The sequence below is a fragment of the Marmota marmota genome, unplaced genomic scaffold, assembly GCF_001458135.2.
Source record: "Marmota marmota marmota unplaced genomic scaffold, marMar, whole genome shotgun sequence".
NCBI classification, from domain to species: domain Eukaryota; kingdom Metazoa; phylum Chordata; class Mammalia; order Rodentia; family Sciuridae; genus Marmota; species Marmota marmota.
The window spans coordinates 2,110,642-2,136,237 of record NW_025999977.1 but is presented as its reverse complement, the minus strand read 5'-3'; the positions used below and the strand labels follow the sequence as shown (position 1 = coordinate 2,136,237).

General features: G+C 51.2%; 1 protein-coding gene across 24 annotated transcripts in view; it reads left to right on the top strand.

The window, feature by feature from the left end:
* Dysf (dysferlin) overlaps nt 1-25,596 on the top strand; it is a 208,332-nt gene that overhangs the window by 76,804 nt on the left and 105,932 nt on the right. For 15 of the 24 annotated variants that reach the window (XM_015479532.2, XM_015479526.2, XM_015479524.2 and 12 more), the window contains 9 exons: nt 778-860; nt 9,764-9,805; nt 11,065-11,180; nt 11,639-11,755; nt 12,936-13,113; nt 13,713-13,837; nt 15,640-15,746; nt 20,969-21,161; nt 23,176-23,331. In XM_015479532.2, the coding sequence (XP_015335018.1) occupies nt 778-860; nt 9,764-9,805; nt 11,065-11,180; nt 11,639-11,755; nt 12,936-13,113; nt 13,713-13,837; nt 15,640-15,746; nt 20,969-21,161; nt 23,176-23,331 (1,117 nt within the window). The remainder of the gene's footprint in view (nt 1-777; nt 861-9,763; nt 9,806-11,064; nt 11,181-11,638; nt 11,756-12,935; nt 13,114-13,712; nt 13,838-15,639; nt 15,747-20,968; nt 21,162-23,175; nt 23,332-25,596) is intronic. The other 9 variants (XM_015479534.2, XM_015479530.2, XM_015479528.2 and 6 more) reach the window with 1 other exon arrangement.

The following is a 25,596-nucleotide window of genomic DNA, read 5'->3' as shown; positions in this document are numbered from 1 at the left end:
ATCAAGGGAGGTGGGCATAGGGTTCAGGAGGGTCTGCCCAGGAGGTTGCTGGCTAATGGGGAGATCAGTCACTCTCCTACCCACAGTCCTCTACGCTGCGTGGGAAGCAGGACTGGCTCCTTCCTTGCCAAGGAGCCATGTGAGCCACAGCAGGAGCACCAGAGCAGGAATCAGGACACCAGGCCTGGCTCTGTTCCTCCTTGTCGGGCTGACCCTGGGGCAGTACCTGCACAGCTCCAAGCCTGGGCCCTGGTTATACAACAGAGATGCAAATGAAAGTACTTGTTTCTTCAAAAGTACTTGGTCACATGTAAAGTCACACACAAAAGGGAATCATGCATTGGCACTGGCTAATTCAAGATGGTGGCCTTGGAGTTAGTTTTTCCTGGTCACCTGGTTTTCTCCTTGAACTTGGTATTTCTTTAGCTGCTGAAGTCTCAGCTCTGTCTGGGAATCTTGCTCTTGAGCAGCCTCCTGATGGCTTACCCTCCCTGCCTCCCGCCTCCTCCCTGTCAACCTGAGGGTTCCAGGCTGCTGGCTGAGCTGGTTGGCTGATGAGATACCAATGATTGGCAAGACAGACTCGTTCCCTCTAGGGGCAGCTGGGGTGAGCGTTCTGTCCAATCTCTTCTTCCTTGGGATTACCAGGCCTCACCAACATACCTGGTGTGAAGACTGGGACTCCCCATATGTGTAACACCAGCTGAGTCCTTCCAGGGTAGACAGTGGTCTATATCCTCCTCCTGTGCTCAGGTTCTCTCTGTCCCCTTGTTCTAGGGATCGCCTTACTCACAATGATATCGTGGCCACCACCTACCTGAGTATGTCGAAAATCTCTGCCCCTGGAGGAGAGATAGAAGGTAAGTTCCACCTGTGTTCAGTTCTCTGACCCCGCAGGCTCTTTCTGTCTCACCTCTGAGTTGGAGAGTTTGCAGAAAAGGGAGGATTATAAGGTCTTTGTTGTCCATTTTCCATGGAGTAGGGCTCTGGCCAGTGAGAGAGAAGCCCCGGAGACACTTAGGATGCTCCACAGTTGAATGGTAGAATGTATCACTGAGTGGTACAATGAGGGTAATCTCTTGGTAGATGACTGTGCATAGCAGTTTCTATTTTGTAATGGCTTGTATTAGTCTATTGAAAAGTAACCTATTGTTATTTTATAAAATTTTAAATAAAAAGATAACCTGAAAAAAAGTATATAAGACCTTTGTGTGAAATTACATGTTAATTACCCCCCTGTCATATATGTGGTAAATAAATCTTCTACCGCAGGCAAGAACTATTAGTATTCTGGGACCTTTCTGTGTTTATCTGTGTGTGTGTGTGTGTGTGTGTACATCCATAAAGGAATATAAACGTATATATTAAAAGTTAAATTGTTTTGAAAATTGCCTTTTGTCACTTGACAATACAATGTAGATGTCTTTTCATGTGATTAAATGCTTTTCTACAACAGTTTTAAGTGAACAAACATTTCATTGTGTGAATGTACCGTAATTTACACACACCAGTAAATGTTGAATATTTAACTGTTTTCTAATTTTTCTACATTATGAACAACTGGCTTTCAATGACTATTTTTGTGGCTGAATATCTGTGCAGTTCATGAGTTTTCTTTTGGATGACTATCTAGTAGTGGAATTGCTGCATCAGAGGATTTTAACATTTTTAAGGTTTTTTGTCTGTATCCACATTGTCCTTTAAAAAATCTGGACTAATCTATAATCCAGTTACTCCCATAAGCTTTTTCTGTTGCATCCACATGAATGCAAGGTAAAATAATAATGTCATAAAGATCTTTGTTAATTTATTGGCTGAAAATAGTATCCGATTGTTGCCTTAATGTTCATTTCACTGATAGCTGGTGAAATGGACCAGTGTAAATTTAAAAAGACTAAAATTTATATGTGATATATATTTATATACTTTATGGCTATTCTGCTAAAAATGCATATTTTTGGTCCATATTTATGATGGTACGCTGTCTTTTTCTCATTGTTTTGTAAGAGTTCTATATGTATACGGATGTTTATTCCCCCTGTCATATATGTGGCAAGTAATTCTGGTCAGCTTTATTTTACCAACTAATAGTTCTTGACCTACAGTAATTTAAATTTTTCTAAAGCCAAATCTGTTAATCTTTTCCTTAATGAATAAGGCAGGACTCTAATATTTTTTTTTCAAAAATTTTTTTGGTGATATACCAAAACTATATTTAAAATAATTTTTCTCTACAGTGTTAAATGCTATCTTTATCACCTACTAAATTCCTAAATGTGTTCTTGGGCCAGTTTCTCGATTTTCTATTATCTTCATTTGGTATGTCTGTGTATTACTTCTTTGGTTTTGGTATCTGGGTTATGCTGGCTCTGTAAAATTAATTGGAAAGATTTTAAAGTCTTCTCTAACATCTGGAACAGTTTATATAACATAAGAATATAGACTTTTGAGGGTTTGAAATAATTCACCCATAAAACCATGTGGGCTGGGTGCCCTTTTTGAGTGGGTGTAGTAATAGCTCTTTTAAGCTTTTCAATTTCTCTTGTGATTATTGTTATTTTTAGTTTGTTGCTTTTACTCTAGTCAATTTTGATAGTTTACCTTTTTCTAGGAAAACGTCATTACTTTAAATCCATTCACATACTCTTGTGCAGAGCAACATTTTATAATGTAAACAATTCTTTCTACCTGTGGTATTTTCCTTTTTCTCGTTTCTATTGTGTTGGAGTTTTTTCTTGATGAGTCTTACTAGTTTTTTTTTTTAAAACTTTATCAGCTTTTGTCAATTTTATCCTGTTTAACTCTTTAGACTGATTTCACTGTTTCCTTTATAAACTTTCTAATTTCTTCCATTTGTCTTTAATGAGTTAAATAGTTGAAGTCTTGTTTCTGCCTTATATATCGTGCTTAAAAGGTCTTCACCAAACCAAGGTTATATTGAACTGCTTTTAATTTTAAGTCTTTATACTTGAGTGCTCCATTCTGAATTTGTTTCAGTGTATTTTCTGAGACCAGTGTGATTTCATTCCTGTGTAGGTGGTATACATATTTTTTTTCCCCCAGAGATTTTTTTTTTTTTGTAGGAATTTATCTCTTTCTCATAGTTTAGAAAATAACAGTCACACCATGCTTCATGATTGGGGTGACCTCTGAAAAGTGCTTTGCTTGTTGATTTAATTGTCCTAACATCACAGAGTGTACTTACACCCACCAAGAAGGCCATGGGGTCATCAGCCATACAATCTTATGGGACCACTGTGTCAACTTGGTCCTTCATGTACTGGAATGTCTCATGGGTCACTTAGATCCATCTAGGTGCAGGACTGGTTTCATTATTTATTTTTCCTGAGACGTGTAAATTCTTAAATATGAGTTGAGGGATATATTATTTTTTAATTCTAGCATCATTTCTGGGGCTGCTGAGGGCAGGGTGGGGCAGGAGGGAGCTGCCACTCTGCAGCTAGCCAGCTTGGGGTCACCTTAGGCTGGCTCTGCCTCTTTGTAGCTGAGGGACTCGCTCCAGTTTCCTCTCTGTAAAACAAGGCTCTTACAAATTCCAACCTAAGGTTGTCGGAAGGATTCAGTGAGATTACAATGGTAAAGTTCTTACAGTACCTGGTATAGAATAAACCCTAAAGTCACACTGACTATCATTATGCTTGACTTTTCACATCACTCACCTAATGTTCTTTTCTGCATCAATTCTGCTTTCTTGGCTTCCCATGTGGCCTTAAAAGGAACTACTTATTATACACTCTTTCTTGACAAACTTTCTCTTCCCTCTGTCTTTATATATTTTTCCTTTTCTTCTTTACTGCTGTCTGTCCTCTCCCATAAGTTTTGCTGTGTCCACGAAGGGTACCTCTTGTTCACTATTGAGGATCCCAAACCACTTCCCAAAACATTCAGATGGAGGCTCTCCTGAATCTTATGGGTGCTGTTTCCCCGTGGTGGTGGGACTCTGTCATTCCCCTCCTGCTTTATTCACTCTCTAGCACGATCAGCTCAACGAGGGGGTCCTTGTCCAGACAGGGCACAGGTCTGTCTGTCCGTCTGCACGGATTCTTAGCAGCAGTTCCTGGAAGACTGTAACCAGTACTCTTGAAGTTAGTGCCTTCTCCAATCCCTTCTTCCAGGTTCTTTGAAACAGTTTTCAGACAAACCTTTTAAATATAGGAAATTTCAAACACATCCTAGAGAATTATACAACAAACTCCCAGCTACCCTCGCTCAGCTTCAACGTCTAGCTACTCTCTGCCTTTCTGAGTTCACCCTTGATACTTTGCATTGGTGGAATTCATAAAAACAACCTTCTAGAAGGAGCTGCTAAGGACTCCTGCCCCAGCTGCTCCCCTCCTGACTGGGAGAACTGCCTGTTGCAGGAGGAGGTCCCCTTCATCAGGCTCCTACAAAGGGCTGTCTGGCATTTGCAGGCTGAAGGACCTGAGGCGGGGACACTGCATCATGGGGTGGTGCAGGGGTGTTCTGGCTTCCTCCCAGGTCACAACTCTTGGAATGGGAGGAGGTTGTTCTCTGGTTTTCTGACGGCTACTGTCCCTCTCTGAATCCTGGACAGATCCTGGTGGAGGCCAACATGATTTTTCTGACTATTTTCCAACAGCTGCTGCTCCATGAGGCTGACAGCATCCACCTGCTGGAGTGGATCAGTCTTCATTTCTGATGGAGATGTTGGCCTTCATCTTTTTTTGTGTGTCATTGGGACTTTTTAAAAAAAATTAATGCATTATAGTTGTACATATATTGGGGGTTCATTTTGACATAATTATATAAGTATGGGCTATAATTTGCTCCAATTCTGTCCCAGGTAATTCCTCTTCCCCTCTCTTTCTCACCTCCTGTGCCCTTTTCCTCTACTCTACTGGTCTTTCTTCTCGTTACTTATAATTTATTAAAAATTAATGCATCATAGATAGATATACGTACATAGAACATTCTCATCAGATTCATTTCATGGTCTCTCCCCTTTCCTGTCCCCCCTCTCTCCCCCCCCTCAGTTTCTTTCCTCTACTCCGCTGATCTCTCCTCTGTTTTCTTGGGATTCCCTCCCTCCTTTTCCCCTCCTGTTTTGGTCTAGCTTCCACATAGGAGAGAAAACATTTGACCCTTGACTTTCTGATTCTGGCTCATTTCACTTAGCCTGATGCTCTCAAGTCCCATCCGTTTACCAGCAAATGACATAATATCATTCTTCTTTCTGGCTGAGTAAACTCCATTGTGTGTGTATGTGTGTGTATCTCACGTTTCCTTAGTCCATTCATGTATCGATGGGTACCTACTTTGGTTCCATAGCTTAGCTATTGTGAATTGTGCTGCTCTAAACATTGATGTGGCTGTGTCCCTGTAGTATGCTGATTTTAGATCTTCTGGATAAATACCAAGGGGTGGGATTGCTGGGTCTTGTGGTAGTTCTATTCCTCGTCAATGGAGGAATCTCCAAACTGCTTTCCAGAGTGGTTGTACTAATTTTCAGTCTCATGAACAATGTACCAGTGCACCTTTCCCCCTTCATCCTCACTGGCATGGATTATTATTTGTATTATTGATAATTGCCATTCTGACTGGAGTGAAATGAAATCTTAGTGTACTTTTGATTTGTATTTCCCTGATTGCTACAGATGTTGAACATCCTCTAATATATTTGTTGGCCATTTGTGTTTTTTATTTGAGAAGTATCTCTTTAGTTCTTTTGCCAGTTCATTAATTAGGTTATTTGCTTTTTGCTGTTAAAAATTTTTTTTTGAGTTCTACCAAAAGCATTATACAGATCCAATTCAATCCTCATCAAAATACCAACGACAGAACTAGAAAAAAACAGTTCCAAAATTCATCTGGAGAATGAGAGACCCTGAATAGCCAAAGCAATCCCGAGCAAGAAGTGAAGCTGGAGGCACCATAATCTGGGACCTCAAATTATACTGCAGAGCGATAGTAACAAAAACAGCATGGTCTCGGCACCAAAACAGACGTGAAGTCCAATGGAATAGAATAGAAGACATGAGACCCATCCACAAAGATACAGTCACTGATACTAAAAAAAAAAGTGGTAAAAACATATTTTGGAGAAAAGATAGCCTTTTAAACAAATGGTGCTGAGAAAACTAATATCCATTAGTAGAATAGTAAAACTTGATCCTTGTCTCTTAACCTGCACAAATCAACTCAAAGACCTAAGAATTACATCATAAACTCTGCATGCTAGAAGAAAACACAATAGGCTTACACTTGGCACAGGCCCCGAATTCCTTAACAAGATTCCTAAAGTCCAAGAAATAAAACCAAGAATCAATAAGTGGGATGGCATCAAATTAAAAAGCTTCTGCACAGCAAAGGGAAATATTAAGATGTGAAGAGAGAGCCTACAGAATGGGAGTAGATCTTTGCCACCTGCTCCTTAGACAAGGGATTAATATTCAGAATACATAAAGAACTCGAAAAACTTGACATCTCGACTGTTTTAATGGGAAGGCAAGAAAGGTGTTTATGTGGCCACTAGATGGCGCTCCAGTCACAGGCAACCCAGGGTGCTTCAGGGAGGTTTCCAAGAGCAGGACCATCTCCTCCCAGATTATTCTGGAAATGAAGGAGAATCTTTTTTGCAACCAGCCAACTGGGTTTTAAATATATAGTTAAATAGCTTGATCTATGTGACAATAAAAGAGTTAAACTGATTGGTTGAACTAGGCTATTCTTGGGACTGCTCAGTTTCTAGGATGTCCCTTTCTGGAGGTGGCTCTCTTTCTGAGTCCTGAGCTTCTCTGAAGTCCTGAAACTTAGCACTTGCCTGGTTTCCTGTTCAGCTTCTTTGCTTGTCCCCCAACCCCCTCAGAACATGGCCTTCCCACGGGCTGGGGATGTGGCTCAAGTGGTAGCGAGCTCGCCTGGCATGCGTGAGGCACTGGGTTCGATCCTCAGCACCACATAAAAATAAAAGAAAGATATTGTGTCCACCTAAAGCTAAAAAATAAATACTAAAAAAAAAGAACATGCCCTTCCCACTTTCTCTTTAGTTCTTTTGTACTATTTCTCTCCTCCTCACGGGGTTCTTGCACATCTGGGTGATTCACCACACTTGATTTCCTTACAGCTTTCAAAACCCAAACCAAACTGAACTCTAAAAACTTCTTCTCCGCATTCCCCCACTTCATGTTTCCCCAGATGATTCGGTTCAGTTAGGAGTTTTTGTTTTTGTATTCCTGTTTTTATTCCCAGTGAGGACAGGACCGAACACTAACCTCTTAAGTACTTCTGCCATGAGTTTGCCTGGGCACACCAAAGTATTCCTTGGACCCTGTGCACCAAGGAAAAATCTTTTTTTTTTTTTTTTTTCAAAGGGAGTGCTTTCCTTAGACGCGGCAGTTCTTTCAAAAGGTCACAGTCACGTGAGACCTGTGAAACCTACATGGAGTTCTTGATAACTTTACACATGTGAGAATCATGCTGTATAAATAGCACTCGAATCCTACAGTTTTTTCCATGGCTAAGAAACCCCAAGTTAGTTTCTTCTTGTCTTTGGAACGTAGATGATGTCGATTTCCCAGCAGTTTTTGGTTTCTCCTCTTGCCTGGCTCAGGCGAGTGTCAGGCAGCCAAATGCCATGGGCTTGGAGGTGTGCCGAGAGGCAGAGGGAACTGGCAGGCCAGCTGCAGGTAATGGCCTCGACTTCTCCAGGGTACATGTGTGTCCCTTGGGACTGTCTGCAGGGCTGTGGCTTGTAGGGCTTGTGGTTCACTGGGCAGGGAGGGATGCTCTGTCTTTTTCAGTTTCCTCCAGGTGAGGGAGTTGGGCTTTGCTGCTCAGGCCACAAAACTGGGAGTATTCATCTGTGCTATGGGACTTCCAGGTCCTAGTTCCCTGGGATCAGAGAAAACACACCAAAACACTTGTGTTTTGGCACAAGGATGATGAGAGGACTAAATAGAAGCTTTGTCTTGGGCGGGCTCTCCGGCCACCCTGCCCTTGACTTTATGAGCTGTCTGCAGACACAGGGGAGAAAACCTGGGATGAGTTGTAGCACCCAGAGACCTGTGACCTGCCCTCAAGTTAGGAATCACTGGCCTCAGATGTCAGCAGGGCTATGTCTTGTTACATACTCCCAGTGTCTAGCATGGTGCCTGATTAGCCTCGCTGAATGAACAAATGGATGAATGAAAAGGAGTGCTTAGTCCTCCTGGCCACCAGAGGCATGTGTAGTTCAGGTGGCTTGTAGAATTTGGGGGACATCTGTGTCTGGCTGGGAACCAGTTTGCAAGCCAGTTTGTGGGTAGGAAACCAAGTTTACCTCTGCAAGAAGCACCCGGGGATTGGAAATATGACCTTGGCCTCATCAGCCTGAGATAACTGGCTGGATCTGTTCATAATCATTTGCAACTAGCTTAAAGTGGAAGTCTGTTTCCTTCCGGGGGTCCCTGGCCACTATTCTTCTTGGACCATAGCTGTGCCTGAGGAGGTCATCTTGCCGAGGTCACCTTGCTCCCCTGTGGCCAGAGGCCTGGCTCTTTCACTAATGAAAGCTGATTCCTGTGGATATTCAAAGGACCATGAACTTGGATTTTCTTCCAGCGGGCATTTGAAGCTGAGACCTGGCCATGGAGGGACTGGACTCACCCTCCCTGTGCCTCTGGCCTCACTTGGTTAGCCCTGTCCTCTTTTCTGGGCATCCACATTCCTCTCCTCTCCTTTCTTTCTCTGTCTGCTTATTTACAACATTTTGCTTAACCCTTGAATCTATAGGAAAATAGCAACAGGTTTTTTTTTTTTTTTTTTTGGAGAAGAGTAATTGGTAAAGGTGAGCAATGCCTGAAAATCATCCCCAAGTTCACTAACATGTCTCTAGGCTTGGTCATGACCTCAGACTCGTAGGTACAGTTTTGCTGATTGGAGAAGGGGAAAAAATAAGAAGAAAAGAAAAGGAATATCAGAGTATAGGAAAGGGCAGAAATTAAGGAGAGTCAGTGGTGGAAGAAGACTGAGGCTGCTCATTCCCCTGGGGTATCTCATACCTGCCCAGAAATGAGTGATGGATACCGAGAGCCAAAGCATTTCCCTCCTTGCTTCTATTTCTAGAATCAGTTACCAATATTTATGGGCACACCAAAGTGTGCAGAGCCTTCAGCTAGTGAACAGCATCTGTCACCATGCTTTCTTGGAAGCAGAAGGTGCCAGAAGCCAGATCCCCAGGCTCCCCTGTTGTGAAAACGCAACTCTTATCTTCAGTGGCAATACTGGAAGTGACCACTAGGTGGAGATGTTGTGCCTTAAAACACCACTGCTCAGCCGCTGGTCCCTAGTGTCAACCTGCCTGTTGGGTTTGGAGTCCTGGGTGTGCCTTGTGGCCTCACTCTGATCCCTTCATGTTTCCCTTGCTCTTTCTTTATGTCGGTAGTAGGTATTTCTCACTCATCTGGCTATAATATAGAAAAGCATATTTTATTATTAAAGTAAAAATATTATTTCTTGAATACATTGAATCATGCTGAACATATTAATCATGTTTTGGGTCCACTTTTCCGAGGGCTCACTGTGGTCCTAGGGGCTATGTCTGGCTGGGGTGGGGCTGGTGATGGCTTAGTCTGTGACAAACTCATGGCTGGGCTCAGCTGGAGCCTGGGGCCACGTCTCTTTCCCACTTAGGAGCTGTCTTTCCACCTGTCTGCCGTCTGTCCATCCACGTGCCTGTTCATGTAACCATTCCTTCACCCAGCCGTGCCCATCCTAACCCCTTTTCCATTTCTTTATGCTTCAGAGGAGCCTGCAGGTGTGGTCAAGCCTCCGCGAGCCACAGACCGTATGTTGCTGTCACCTAGGGGACCACAAGGGCTTGGGGTCTTGGGTGTCTTTTTGCTGGAGGGGTGAGGGTGTTGGAGACCGGGGAATTCTCTGATTTGCATGAGATGGGGTTGGGGGTCTGGAGCTTACCACAGGTGGTTACCTCTCACCTCGGGTTGAACATGTAAATTGCTTGGAATGTCTTAAAAGCAATTTCTTCCTACCCTCCCAGACCCCTTCCTACTACTGCGGGGCTGGGGCTGGGGCTGGCAGTGAGGGGTTAGGGCAGGCATGGGGCTTCAGTGGTCCAGGTGGAGTGCAAAGTGTCTCAGGGACTGGGAGGAAGCCAGAGGGAGTGAAAAACTCTAGAAATGGAGCTCACAGGTAGATCATGATCAAGACCATCAGCACAAATGACTAGTCATGTTCATGTGAGCTTCATTTTGCAAGACCTCCTACTTTGGTTCTCAGAGCCAGAGCCCTGTGTGTGCTGGGGTCTGGAGAGGGAGGGTGTGGAGGGTGCTCCTGGCTGAGGGGTGGGCCTGGCTCCTGCCTGTCACTGCCCTCCCTCACCCCCAGGGTCTTACAGTGCACACCTTAGGTTGGCTCCAGGTGCTCTTTTGCTAAGGCCATTTTTATTGTCTTTTCTTGGCCCATCCTTGTGTGGACAGGGTCATCCCAGATGGTCCTAGCCCTGCTGCCCACCTTTGGCATTCTGGGAATGTCCTCTTCCCCCCTTTCTCTGAAAGGGACAGAGGGCTTGCAGGGTTTTCAGAGTCCCAGCCTGAGAAATGGAGCTATGGACCAGAAAGTGACATTAATAAAAGCCTCCAGAAAAGGATGGGGATGATGTGGAGGACAGATTTCCCCTCATTGTTTATTCTCTCCCTAAGGCTCCTCTGACCTGCTCCACTTAAAAATTGTTCATTGCATCGTGTGTGTGTGTGTGTGTGGGGGAGGGGATCCTGGGATGAATCAAGGCCATCAGGACACAGGGGCTTGTGTCTGGGGGCTACACTATGGAGGAGAGACCTCTAGTGGGGCCTTTCACAGGACCCTGAGAGACGGCTTCTCTGGTCCTGAGACTCTGGGACCTCCTTTGTGCCTCCCGTGACAGTTAGGTCTAGTGCTATTATTGTTTATGTATTTATAGTGGCTGCATCTGGTGCATGTGAGGAAACTGAGGGCCAGGGATGGGCTCAGGTCTGAAGGTGGCTGGGTTGAGCCCTAGAAAGCCCCACGGGGCCGGCGCCTCTGATCCCTGCTTCTGTCTTCCAGTGGATGACAATCTGGGCTTCCTCCCCACCTTCGGGCCCTGCTACGTGAACCTCTATGGGAGCCCCAGGGAGTTCACAGGCTTCCCGGACCCATATGCAGAGCTCAACATTGGCAAGGTGAGCTGCTGGAGCACCAGGTCCCCAGGCCCCTCGGGTGCCCAGGCTGGCCTGTGGGGGTCTTCCAGCCTGGCCTGCAGCAGCTAGGCCCAGCCTAGACTCCAGGGTCAGCAGGCATCTCTTCAGAGAATTCTCCTTCTGTCTGGCCCGGTCCTAGCTCCTTCTTCCTGCGTGTCCCCCTCTGCCTGTGCCTCAGGAGCGCTCTGATCTTTTCACTGTCCCGGTCCCTTAGACACTCAGGCCACACTCCCTGGGGTTGATTGGAGGCTGGCACAACCAATCTGCTCAGTGACTTGGCACAGTCCCTGAACTCTCTGGGCCGTGACATCCTCACCTGCTGTCATGGGTTGGCTCAGGAATCTCCTAGGAGATGAACTGGGTGCTAGATTGTCCCCCTTTCCTTCCCTTCCTCCCTCCCCCTTGACCCCTCATTTTTGTGACCTGACCTCCCCTCACAGGGGGAAGGTGTGGCCTACCGAGGCCGGCTTCTGGTGTCCCTGGAGACCAAGCTGGTAGAGCAGCACAGTGAGCAGAAGGTGGAGGACCTCGCCGCAGACGACATTCTCCGGGTGGAGGTGAGGGGCACTCTGGGAGAAGGGCGGGTCCCTGCTGGGGACAGACAGGGCAAGGTGACCAACTGGGTGTCATGGCAGAGGGAGGACTCAGTTCTGCCTCATGCTCATCGGGCCTTCACCTCTCTGGGCCTCAGCATCTCAGGTGTCAACTGGGAATCATTCAACACCTACCCTGCGCCCTGGGAGGAATGTTCAGCAGCTTAAAGAAGATAAATGAAAATATATGGAAAGCCCAGAGCTCAATGCAAAATGAGATGATGTTCTATGATAATGATGTAGACATAGCTTTGAAGTCAACTAAACAATGACCATGTGTCAGATATCGTGTTAGCGATCCTTCTGATGTCCTTAAGTCTTCCCAGAACCCCGTGAGGGCTCGGTTGTTATTGCCTCCATTTTATAGAGGAGGAAACTGAGGCTCAGATATATCAGAGCAACCAATGGTAGAACTGGCCCATGAGTCCTGGCTGTACCACTTACCAGCTGTATCAGTTTTCCTCTCTGTAAGGTGGGCATAATAATGACAAGATTGTGGGGACAAGTGAATCAATGTATGCATGCAAGAAGCACTTGCTCTCAACATTCTCCTAAAACCTTATAGCAGTTTAATCCTTCTTCGCTCTGCCATGAAGGGAATCAAAGAGTCACGTTGGTTCAAGTCACATGTGACTGAGTGCCTACCATGTCCTCAGCCCTGTTCCCAGAGAGGACAGTGAGATTCACTGCTCCCAAGCCTGTGGCCGAGAGTGCCGCAGAGCTGGCTGGCGTGGTGGGGACCCTGAGTGGCGAGGGGCAGGAGCTCTGGGCAGTGACCTGGTGGTTTAGAGCGTTCAGCTCACTGAGTGGCGGGGGAGGTTCCAGGCTGCCCCCGAGGGGCACCGCGGGAGCCCTTGCTCGGCTGACGTGGTGATGCCGTTGCTGCTGGTTCGGATTAAGGAGCAGCATGACCTTGGGGGAGCAGATCTTATTGGGGAAATGTGGCCAGACACACAGACCTGGCATGCGTTTGTTCAGTCAGTAACCAAATCTGGATGCTGTTTCTGAGTTGGACTGATTTGCCCGTCATCAGTCCAGCCAGGAGTCTCCGGGTGGTGGTCATGGCCAGGGCCTGCCAGACACGTGACCCTCCTCTACCTTGGGTGTCTTCATCGTGACCCTCCTGCCCGCTCTCTGCCCTCAGAAGTACCTCCGGAGGCGCAAGTACTCCCTCTTTGCCGCCTTCTACTCGGCTTCCATGCTGCAGGACGTGGACGACGCCATCCAGTTTGAGGTCAGCATTGGGAACTATGGGAACAAGTTCGACACCACCTGCCTGCCGCTGGCCTCCACCACCCAGTTCAGCCGGGCGGTCTTTGACGGTGAGGCCCGAGATTTGGCTCCTGGATGAGACCCGGATCATAGAGCAGGGGCCGCACCCCGAGTCCTGCCTCCTGTGCAAGGCTGCGGGAGGCTCCAGGCACCGGCCCTGGCAGACTGTTTGGGGTGACCCCAGCTCTGCTGCCTGTGCTGCCTCCCGCGGTGCCCCTGCAGGTGGGGCCCCGCTGTCAGAGCCCACAGCCCGACTCCTGGAGCAGCTGTGCTTCACTGATCCCGACCCAACCAGATCATTATACATCATTCGGAGTCTGCTGAGCTTGGCTTGGAGACTTGGGAGATGTGGGCTGGGATTTCCCTGCAGGGCTGTGCTAACCACCCCTCTGTTTGATGTGCTAAGGAGCCCCAGGGAACCACAGCTCAGGCAGCTGGTTTGGATGTTGGGGAACACAGATCACACCCTGTGTGTTCAAGGGGGTTCTTAGGAGGGAAGGGGGAACAGGCACCTGTCTCCCTCCCACCCTTGGTCCCCTTCCCAATGATGCCAGTTGCAGCTCTGAGTGTCCGGGAGTCTGAGCTCTGCAGAGCTGTGTGCCACCTGCCCTTGGCTTCTGCCCAGTACTCAACCTCCTCTGGCCTCCAGGGTGCCACTACTACTACTTACCCTGGGGCAACGTGAAGCCTGTGGTGGTGCTGTCATCCTACTGGGAGGACATTAGCCACAGAGTGGAGTCTCAGAACCAGCTGCTCAGGATCGCTGACCGACTGGTAAGTGGAGGCCTGCCCTAAGCCGTGTGCATGGCCCCTGCCCTGCCCTGGGTGTCTGCAGACTTGTCCACTGGCAGTGTGTCTGCGTATGTGTGCGTGCGTGTGTGCGTGTGCGCACGCGCGCACACGCACACACACACACACTACTATGCCCAGTGAATTTTAGGGCCTTTTGTCCTCTCTGTGTCCTGCAAAGTTAGGCTTGTGGTCCTGTCCTACATGCTGAGAAGAGGAGGTCACAACAGTCCTGGGAAGCACCAGTCTGATGTGGGAGGAAACAGAGAAAGAGAGAGGGAGGGGGAGAGACAGACAGACAGACAGACAGGAAAGGGCTGAGAAGGACAGAGCTCAGCACTGGTCCATGTTGGATGCCTTTTGACTCAGCACACACAAGAGCTGGTGCTAGAAACTTCTTGCTAGAAGCCAGAAACTCAAAGTGAACAGGGAGCTGCCCCATCCTCAGGAGGTTGGTGTGGTAAAGGAGGGTGAGGGCCCCACGAGCCTCTCACCCTGAAGCTTCAGGGTGGCAGAGGGAGAGGCTTGGGGCTCAGAGGAGAGCCGCCAGGGAGCACTGGGAGGTGTCGCAGGCACTCGAGGGGCCCCTGTCCAGTGGGGAGACAAGGGAAGTGGAGCTCTGCTGGGGCCCTAGGAGGATGATGAGGCCATGGGAAGGAGACGACCTTCGAGGGGCAATTGCAGGACCTGGGCTACAAGGCCTTGGTGGCTTCTTGGATTTGGGGAGATGAAACACCAAGCAGTGACTTTGGTGGCTGGGGAACTGGGAAGCAGGGAGAAGAGCAGCGTACAGGGGTGGGTGGCAGGTTCTGTTCTGGAGGTGAGGAGGGAGGCTGTCTGCATGTGCTGGGGGCTGTGGGCCTGGTGCTCAGCCAGGAGTTGAGGAGAGTCAATCATAAGAGGACAGAGGCCAAGGGAGGGGAGAAGGGGATTGGAGAGGCCTGGGCATATCTGTGGATGAGCACAGGTGGAAAGAGGGACTGGAAGGAGTGCAGGCCAAGGTGAGCCGCCATAGTGCCTATCACTTCCTTGAGACTGGTGGTTCTAGGGGGAAGGAAGACCAGCAAAGACCAAGAGGAGGAGAATTCAGAGTTGACACGGAACAAGAGCCAACTGTTCTGATTTGTCATTGTCTGCAGACTTCAAGAGAGCAGGGACTGTGTTTTCTATCTATCTAGTGTCCATCCTTAGGCTGGTGGTGCTGGGCCAAAGGACACGTCAAGAAGGCTGATGGATGGGGAGGGATGTATGGTGGACTGAGGGACAGACCTGGGCCTGACAACGTATTCCAAGAACAATCTTCACCTCTTGGCTTGGGGCTGAACTCATGGAGAGGTCTGGGGAAGAGTGCCAGGAGGGGGCCAGATGCAGTTCAGCCAAAGTCCAGGCCATGGGGGTTTGGAGAAGCCCTCCCCGTGATTGGAGGTAGCTGAACTGCTCCTGGGAGTCAGTAGTAGAATCTTCAAAGGAAAGAGGTTCCAGGCTCAGAGAGGACCATGGGAAGTCAGACCTGGCTTGAAGGTGCTGGGTGAGGAGAGGCTGCATTCATATCCATTGACGGCCCCTGAGAGCACGTGAGCTTCTCGTGTCTGTGTGAGGCTGAAGTTTCCACCTTGGGAATTGTGGAGAATCCTGGAAGGTTCTTGGGCCAGGCCAGTGCTGGTTGGTTGGGTCTGGGCTCTGCTTTCTCTGTTTAATCCTTTTTGGTTCAGGGCCTGGGGGTTGGGTCCAGTATATACTTTCTGTTCCATGGTGACACTCCTGACCCTTGCCTGCCTGTTCCACAGGAAGCTGGCCTGGAGCAGGTCCACCTGGCCCTGAAGGCCCAGTGTTCCACTGAGGACATGGACTCCCTGGTGACTCAGCTGATGGATGAGCTCATCGCAGACTGCAGGTAGGGGGTACCTGATGCCCATGGCGCCTGCCTCCCCTGGCTCAGCAGGGCCAGTTCCCTGGGAGTGTTCGTGTGTGGCAGTGAGTGGCCGCACGTCTCCCAGCCACGCTTGGCCAGCAGTCCGGCCCGTGCTGAGTCCAAAGGTGGTAGAGTCAGCGCGGGGAGTTGAAAAGGTGACATTTAGAGCAGGTCATAAATCTCCCGGCAGCAGCGGCAGCTGTGGGTGGGGGCGGCCCTGCTCACCTGAATGGGGAGCATTGTGTCTCTGATCCCCGACCTCTTATTTCCCTGATGGAATCTCCAGGAGAAGCTGGTGGAGGGTGGGGGCGGGGAGTGGCGGGGGTGGGGGTGGGGGGGACGGCACCCCTCCTTCCCCCAAGGCCAGATCGGGACCACAGTTTCTGTTTAGCCTTCTATTGACACGACTGATTGTCAACTTCAGGAAGAGGGGGTCTTGGGAGTGATGGAGAACAGAGGTGCCAAGGCCCAGCAGAGGGGACACATCCCAGCATCTTTTCAACTGCTGGCTGGGTTTAGGGGAGCACTCCAAAGGGAGCTTTGAACTTCAACTTACCATGAAGAATAACTAACTTTATAATAACTTTATAATATCTAGTAGACAAAGTGCCAGGAAGTTAGGAAGAACTTAATCATGGTAGCTGTCATTATTGTTAAGAAGAAGAGATGGCTGGAGACTTAGGCCCTGGCCCCTTTAACTAGCTTTGTGACTTTTGGTAGCGCCACTTCTCCGGACCTCAGTTTCTCAGCTGTTAAATGGACTTAATAAGCAGTTGCCCTTCTCCTTTCTGAGGGGTTAAGTGTGAGTATGTGCAAATGTCACCTGTGCCCCTCCCCCTCTGGGCCTCACTCATCACCCTCCCCAACCTGGCTGTAGAGTCCTGTTGAATGTATTAGAGAACGGCTCCTGGGCGGGGGACCCTGGCAACCGTGCCGCTTGCCACAGCGCCCCTTCTGGTCCTCTATACTCTGGTTAGGAAGTGTGTCTTTATCAAAGTGTTACCCCAAAGACACTCCCCCTCACGCGGGCGGGTGGAATTCCAGACAGGTCATTCATCCATTCCTCGAAACTTCTGGAAGCCTGGCAGGCTGAGTGCCAAGCACATTGACAAGGCGCAATGTCAGCCCTCCGGGGGGGTGATGGATGCAAAAATGAAACATGAAGTGAGCGTGCCGGGGAGGGAGAGCCCGCGCTGTGGCAGCTCCGAGCAGGTGCATCTAATTCCAACAGATCCCATTCAGGGAAGCTTCCCAGAGCAGGGCTGGCCCGTGTGAACCTAGAGGGGGAGGAGAGGGACTGCCCAAGCAGAGACTCAGAAGCCTGAACTTCAGAAGCTGGAACCAGGCTGCCTGCAGGGGCGTGAGGGAGAAGCTGATGCCCCACGAGGTGGGCCTTAGGGGCCTGCTGGAGCTCAGGTGGCTGGCGATAAGTGCTGGGATTCGGATGTTCGTTCAGGATGAGGATGGAGTGGTGGTGGTGGTGACAAGTGGGTGCTGGGGGACCAGGTGAAGGGAGAGTGGACATAAGGCTGTGTGGGTGAGTTGTGACAAGGCCACTGAGGTCCTAGGCTGGGATAGGTGGGGCCCAAGGGAAGCAGAGGGCAGCAAGGACACTCTAGGAGGCACTGTGATGACAGCCTCGTGTCGTGCCAGGCACTATTCTAAGGAATTGCACATGTATTAATCATCACAGTAGGAAGCAGAACGATCCCCATCTTACCCATGAGGAAACTGAGTCACGGGGAGGTTGATCAACCTGCCCAGATTGACATGTCACGAATGCGGGGGAGCCCCTTGATGTGCTGTCCTATCATGGACAGAATTTGACAGTGGATTGGATATGGAGGCCAAAGAAGGGTCCAGAAAGGACCCCTGCTCTGGTCAGGGCAGCTGTGTGGGTGTTGGGGCCATTCTCTGAGGAAGTCAGCGGGAAGAGAAGCAGGCAGAGGGGCGATGAGGTATCAGGACAGGCCGTGTGCAGGGGACATCTGTGGGGAACCTGGCTTGGGGTCTGGGAGGAGGAAGATGAGATGAGCTGGCAGGGCATGCAAGGCATGGTCGGCACAGGGGTGGGCTGCAGCTGTGGGGTGGGCTCACAGGTGTACCCCACCAGCCCACACCTGCAGAATGTGCCCCACAGCACAGCCTGGGGGCTGGGGGGCAGGGCTAGAGTTTTCCCTGTAGTGCTCCTCCTGACTCAGGAGGGGCAGACCTTGGCAGGTCTACGGTGCCTGGAACATTTGAGACCCAGGTCCTGGACTGCCTTAAGTGCCCTCCTCTGAACTCTGCTCTTTGGAGGATTTGGCTGAAAACACTTCTGCCGTATCTGGCCCTTGGAGTTTCTACCCTGGGGGTAGCAGGGTGGCCAGGTCCTTCCAGGGATATTGGTGTCAGCTCAAGAGCTTGGGAGGGGAGCTGGGTTCCCACCCTCCTGGGAATGCACACAAGTGGGTCTCCAGAGGAGGAATTCCAGGCCTCAGGACTGATTCCTTCAGGCATCCCCTGATGTTACAGAGCAGCCTCGGGGCCTCAGTGAGAGGCCTTCCTCCTGCTCTGCCACTGGGCACAGACCCAGCTGACAAGCAAGGTATCCAGCTACCTCGTGCCCAAGCCAGGGTGCCAGGGCTGACCACAGCTGCTCGCCGAGTCTCTCAGCGGCCCTGCCCACATCTCCAGCATCAGCGCCCCTTGTTCCAGCTCAGGCCCAGCCAGCTGTCTCTCTGGGCTAACGGTGTCCACTTTGTTCTTTCTGGCCAGCCTTTTCCTCTGACCTCTAGACCCATGGCCCCAACAGCTATGCTGTGTCTGTGGCTGTACAGGCCCTGGGCACACTTTATCACCCCACCCCTTGTGTCTTCTTCTGGATTCATCATTCCCAGAAACCATGCTGGGTACTTGGGCCAGCTCTGAGTGTCCCCCTTCCTCTCTCCCCCCACTAGTCGTCACTCTGCCTCTCCACCTCCTCCTTCTTTTCTTCCCCTCCAGCCTCCTCACTTATTGTCTTCAGGATGGTGCCATGCCCACCTCCTCTGCAGCCCCGAAGTGGCTCCTACTACACTTCAGAGAAAGTCTCAGCCCTCATCCTAGTGAGCACCCCTCTCTGTCCCCACCATCTGCCTCATGGATCCCCATCCTTTTGCATCTCTGTGCACCCCCTCCCCAACCATACATGTTCTCCTTGCCTCTGTGTCCAAAGCTCTTCCCACTCAGCTGGGCCTGACTAGCTCCTGTGGCTCTCCAAGGTGCAGGTGGGAACCACATCTTCCAGGAGGGACTCCTGACTCTATAGGCTGCTCTGTGGGACTTGAGACCCCTCTCAGGTTTCTCCCCTAGAGAGAGAGCAGGGCGGGATCTCCTCTTTGGGTAGTCTTCAGCTCAGCTGAGGCCCAGCAGCACCATTGCTGAGTGAAAGGAACGACCCCAAGCCAGTTCATCTCTCAGGCTGCACACTCCCTTCCTGGTGGCTGTTCCCCTACAGTCACCCACTTGGTCCTGCAGGGGCAGGCAGCCAGCAACTTGTGAGCAGCCAGCTCTGGTCTCCTCCTAGCAGATCCTTGCGCTCAGGGCCACTAGATGTTGATTTCCAAGTCAGCCAGAGGTAGCAGGGCGTCTGCCATTGTTTTAAGGCTGGGGTGCAGCATCCCATTGCCTCGTCTTGCCTGTCTCCCCTTCTTTCTGTACCCCCTGCCTTGGGCTTTCCCAGGATGGGAGCATCTTGTTAGTGGCGCTCACGGGTCCCGCCTGCTTCTCGCGGATCTTGGCCAGGCTGGGGCTTCCATGAAAATCTCCCTCTGGTGGTCTGTAGCACAGTCCCTCCCAGCTTCCGACCCAGGCTGGGCGCATAAATCACCCCGGTTGGCTTGCGGCTCTCCTACCCTGTCGCCCGCCGCCCCCAGCCCCGCTCCGGGGCCTCACCCGGCCAGCCGGCCCGGGCAGCCCCGTCCGCGGCACCCTCGGGGCAGTAAATATTATATTACTACAGGGTGTGCAGTACGTGACCTGAGACAGGCCCCGGGGCTTAAGTTTCCCCGAGAAGGAGTTCGCCTCCTGCTCCCCCCCACCCTAAAAATTCAATTAAAAAAAATAACAGGAAAAATGTAGTGCGCCGAGGGCTGCCAGAGTGGTGGATCTGGCGGCGGCGGTGCCGCTGCGCTCCGGCGGTAATTGGTTCTGCATAGCTCGGGGAAATTGGCAGAAAAATAAATCAGCCGGGAGCCGGGAGTCGAGACGCTGCGGGGAGGGGAGTAGGAGGGGGCGCTGCAAGCGAGCGGTGGGAGCAGACCTGGCGGCTTTGACTAATGTCCTGTTGGGGAGTCAAGGGCTCGCCCGGGGGTGGGGTGGGGGCGGGGCACCCCCATGCTCCAGCAGGGACTGGCAGGAGGGGGTCTCCTTGGTGTAAGAGCACACAGACGCCACCACTCGATCCGATCCTGCGTGACCCTTGCTGGTGGAGGGACCTGAGACTTGGGAGTGGTGTGGAGCAGCCCTAGGAAGGACTTTTAGGGAGCCCCTGCGGGAAGTGGGTGTATGTATGCGTGCGCATGTCAGAGTTCTTTGCTTCCAAGCAAGGTTGAGTTTAAACCTAACTCCACACTTGGGGCTCAGGGCTGTGTTTTGAGGGCTGCATGTAGCCCCACCATGTCTCCTAAAGCTTCCCCAGGCAGAGCGTCTGGGAGGGGTGTTGTGGGCCGCCCCGGGTGGACACATCTGTATTATTGGTGGCGGGCCTCCCCACGGCGTCTGCAGTGGCTTGTCAGGGGTTCATAAATTTCTTTCTTGGAGAAAGTGTGTGCACAACGCAGAAACGATTTGTTTCAGTGTAGGGCAACTTAGTGTTGGGGCCTCTGCCTAGGAGGATGCAGGGACAGGATGCAGACTCTCTGGTCCTCTGAGAGCTTGCAGTCACCTGTGGCGAGGGGACAGGCAAAAGCACTCATCAGACAAGGGGTTGAGGGTGAGCCCCAAACAGGTGGCCCCAGAATAAAGGGCTTTAGGCTTCGGAATGGGAGGTAGGAGGGCAGACAAGGTTGGGGAAGCTTCCTGGAGGAGCTGAGGGTCACAGAGGGAGTCGTTCATGTGGATGAGGCTGGAGAAGGCGCTGTGCAGACAGGCCTTCTCTTGTGGGGCTGTGCACGTGTGTACTTGTGTGTACACACATATGTGTGCTTGGACTTGGGGCAGCTTTGGCCTTCTGTCTCTCACAGCCAGCCCCTGAGTGATGTCCATGAGATACCTTCTGCCACCCACCTGGACCAGTACCTGTTCCGACTGCGTACCCGCCACCTGAGCCAAATCACTGAGGCTGCACTGGCCCTGAAGCTTGGGCAAATTGAGCTCTCTGCTGCCCTGGAGCAGGCTGAGGACTGGCTCCTGCGTCTCCGTGTCCTGGCAGAGGAGGTAGTTAACCCTGCAGGGTGCTGCTTTCCTTTGCTGTCCTGTTGCCTGGAACATTGGAACTGGGTGTGGGGGGTGGGCACTGTCCGAAGCATGATCCAACCTTGGCTCCACTGCTGGGGGGAGACCTTAGGCAGAGGACCCAATCTCTTTGAGACTCAATATAGGCATTTGCAGAAGAAGAAGAGAGGATACAACAGGATTCTGGGTGTTATGGGGCACAGCACAGAGCCAGGTATATAGTAGGTAGTCAATAAATGCCCCCAACCCACTAAAGGATGGTAGAGACAGTGCTAGAACTAGAATTCAGGGTGTTTGGCTCTAGGTCCCTGCTTCCCCAGGGACCTGACTTCTTCCTGCCAACCAGTACCTGTCTGTACCTGGTTTCCAACCTGCCTCTCACAGGTCCAGTGTTTCCTGCTCTCCTAGATGCCTTTGAGCCCCAGGCCTGGGGAGGATGGATTGCTGTAACTCTGAACTTTGTTGTATCTTAGAATTGGCTCCAGTTTATCTTTGGGGCACCCTTTCCCCACATGCATACCCTTCCCCTGGTCTGTGAGGCCAGATGTTATCAACTGAGTTCCTGGGCAAGCAGGCAAGCCAGGGAGGGGTTTGTTGAGAATGAGAAGGATCTGCTTACAGGTCATGGGCAGACACAGCTGCTGCCCACTCTGACCAGAGCCATGTGGGATCCCTAGGTAGGAGATGGAGGTGGTGAGAAGGGATGCCTCCAGAAGAGCAGGCTGCCAGAGGGCCTTCTGGAGCAGCAGGTTGTCAAGGGGAAGTGGGGAAGGCTGTTTAGGAAGGGGTGCTGGGCCCTGGATGCCTCCCTGGGTGGCCTGACGACACGTGGCCAGTTCCTTGGGGACATGCTGTGTGTCTCAGCCATTGACCAGCCTCTCACAGTGGTGGGGACCATCCTGAGGTTTGGTCTCTGGCTGCATCTATAATCTTGCCCTAGGCTGATGCTGAACAGAGCACAGATTAGAATATAGCAGGGAGGATTAAGGTCAAATGGGAGCTCTTACTGTAAGGGAGCTGGAGGGAGAGCTCTGCTCAGACTTGTGTATGCATCAGAAGCTCTAGAGTTCCTGACCCCTTCACCCCAGGTCTGGGATGGAGCCTGAGAATTTGTGTTTCTAACAAGATCCTGGGAACTCCTGCTGTGCCTGGGGGACACACTTTGAACCCCTGGCATGGTGGTTGGGAACACATATCTGGAGGCAGAAAAACCTGAGTTGTCTCCTAACCTCTCTAAGCCCGAATTTCCGTACCTGTCAAATGGGGAAGCCCTTCCTGCCTCCTGGGCTGTTGCAGGGATTAAGTGAAACAGTGCATGTGACAGGTTAGTGAGTGCCCCAGGAGCATGGACTTTCAGCAACAGACCTGGGTAGAGAGCCAGCCCCGTGGCTCACCATCCTTGGAAGCAGATGGACCCTTTCCCAACCAGTGCTTTCTCCAGAGTGTGCAACGGGCAGTTGTCCCTCATGGCTAGAAGCCTCCAGGGCTCAGAGCCTGACCCTTCTGTTCCAAGTTAGTCCTTCTGTTCCAGACCAGGCCTCAAAGGTCCCCTGTTAGAGGGAGGAGTGCCCTCTGGGAAGATGTGCACCTTCTCTGGATTTGCTGTTGCCCTCTGGATTGAGGAAGGGGAGTCTGGTCCCTTAAGTGTAATACTCATCCCCAAGAACATCTGCCCAGTAGATGGGACATAAGAACTGAAGCTCTGGCTCCAGGCAGGAGTGACTCTTCCTGGAAACCTGTGTTCTGCTTCCGGTGGGAGCTGGGGGCAGCCTCATGCCCTGTCCTCTGGGGGATGCGAGCCGCTGGAGACTCAGCCCGCCCTGGAGGTCAAGGGGAAGTCCAGGAGTGGGTGGTGTGTGGATGGAGGCTGCTGAGGAGAGGTCTTTTGGCCTCTGGGTCAGAGGTCAGCTCACAGTGCTGTGCCACTGTGAAGTGTGGGCTTGGGCATGTCACTGGTCACTGTGGCCAGCCACCCTGACGGCCACCTTTTCTCCAGCCCCAGAACAGCTTGCCGGACGTCATCATCTGGATGCTGCAGGGAGACAAGCGTGTAGCCTACCAGCGGGTGCCGGCCCACGAAGTCCTCTTCTCCCGGCGCGGGGCCAGCTACTGTGGCAAGAATTGTGGGAAGCTGCAGACCATTTTTCTGAAAGTGAGTTTTCCTCTCTCCAGGTCATGATTGCACTTCTCAGTTCAAAGCTTTCCTCCTACTTCATCCCTTTCCTGTTCCTGGACCTGGGGTTCTGGTCCTGGAAGAGAAGGCGCTTTGGTCAAAATGACTTTTGTTTTTCCTCTGTCCCTCACAAAGTCCCCAGAATCCGTGCTTATGGTCTAGAAGGTGCGAACGCTGGAGCTGGAATCATGGGACCCTGGGAATGAATGAAGAGGAGTCTGTGGTCCCAGGCTGTGAGGGCGGGTTGCAGATCTCTGAGGCTGTTCTTGCCCTGTAGGGCAGGTCCCTTGTAGAGAGGGCCTGGCCACCAGCCGTCCACATCCTGGCACAGACCTGGCTGCACACCCTGCATGATGCCACCCCCCTACTCCAGCGGGAGCCATACTGGGGTTCAAGTTCTTCACTGCTGGGAAGGCTGGTGTCTGGGGCTTGGGTTGTGCCTGTGACTCAGAACCCTCAGAGGGAGCAAAGACTCCTGCCCTCAGTCTCACCCAGCCTGCCCTCTCCTTCCTTTCCTCCTCTTCCAGCACCCCAGCCTGCTCCCTCCACATCTTCTCTTGGGGACCCACCAGCCTTGGTGATAGGGAGGTGAGCGAGTGTTTGGGGAGGGGCCACCTACCCTCCTGGGTTAATGTGGGGACCCAGGGCCAAGGCTGCTTTGGTCAGGGGACTGTGGAGAGGTCTTTTGGCCTCTGAGTCAGAACACAGTGGCAATTCCCCCGTGGGCTGTGGCCCTGCAGGCCCAAGGGGAAGGTCCCTCTGTGAAGCTGCCATTCAGGCTGCCCTGCTAGAGGCTGAATGGCCAGGAAGCAGGCCTACTCTACCACTTCCTGTTCCCTCTGCAGTCAGGGCCTACCCAGCCTCAGCTGCCTCCTTTATCCCAGCCTGGTCCAACTTCCCAAAGCCCCTTTGCTTCCCCACGTCTCTCCTCCCACCTCATCTCTTTCAGTAAGTCATTGTTGATCAACCTTAGCCTTGAACCCTCTGAGTAGAGCCCTCTGTGCTCTTGACCCCTTCATATACTGGCCAGCCATTCTTATTGCTCCCTATGTGGGTGGAGATGATAGGCTTTAGCTGGGCAGCGTGTACACTTATTTCTAGGGCTGACTAGTACTCTGTGTGGCCTTGGGCAGGTTGCCTAACCTCTCTGAACTGCCCATTTTCTTCTCACCTATATAATGAGAATAAGGCTATCAACTTCATAGGTTTTGAGGACTGAATTAGATAACCCAGGTAATGGACCTTGCTGCACCTAGGTGATCAATGGATATTAGTGTCTGCCCTCTTCTTCCCTTTTCCTGTGGTAGAGATCCCATGCTCCACAGGTACCTGGATTAGAGGCCAACCCATGGGCAGGGATGGGCGTATCTGCACGTAGGGTCATTGGTACTTCAGAGGAGAAGCCAGCTTTGCCAAGTGTGTGTGTGTGTGTGTGTGTGTGTGTGTGTGTGTGTGGCAGGGGATTGCCCCACAGTCTGCTCATATGTTACCTGGGGCGTGTCCTTGTGTGATCCTAACCTCTAGGTCTGACCAAGAATCTCCCTCCTAAGCCAGTTCTCTGCTCATGGGGCAGAAAGGAGAGGAAATGGAGGAGTGACCCCATTTGGGGGGCTGGCCAGGGAAGGCTGTGTGCTGAGAGTCGAGGTGTGGACTCAGAGGCACACCTGGGGGCCTCCCTGGGACAGATTGAGTTCTGGCTCTGACCTCTTGGCCCTGTAGCCACAGCCAAATGCAAACTGAAAATTTTCCCTGATTCTAAGCAAGGAAAAAAAAAAAAAAGATACAGAATTGTTTCTCGAAGTCTTCCCCACTGAGTTTATGAGCCCCGCCAGTAGCTCCTGAGCAAGCTCTACAAAAATGTTGGCAGCCAGCAGAGACCAAGAAAACATTGGTGTTTCTTAACTTAAACCAAAGTTGGAAAAAATGAGCACCAGCAGAGAGGGAGAGGAGCCCCAAACTAGACATTTCTTTATTTGCTGTTGCTATTTTGGGTCGGGCAGGCTGGCCCTGTCTGGGGGAGGGCAAGGGAGAGAGCTGGGGGTAGGTGGGGGAGGGGGGCCAGGCATTCCTGCCATCTCCCTGGGGCTGGTGGTTTGGAGGGGAAAAGGCAGCTAACCACCCTCTGGGACAGGACAGCTGAAGCCATCAGCTGTGGGGAGGTTTCCAGGGGGTGACACGTGGGATCAGGGGCTCCTTCAGGCTTCACCAGGGTGAACAGAAGCAGAGGGTCACTGCCCAGGCCTG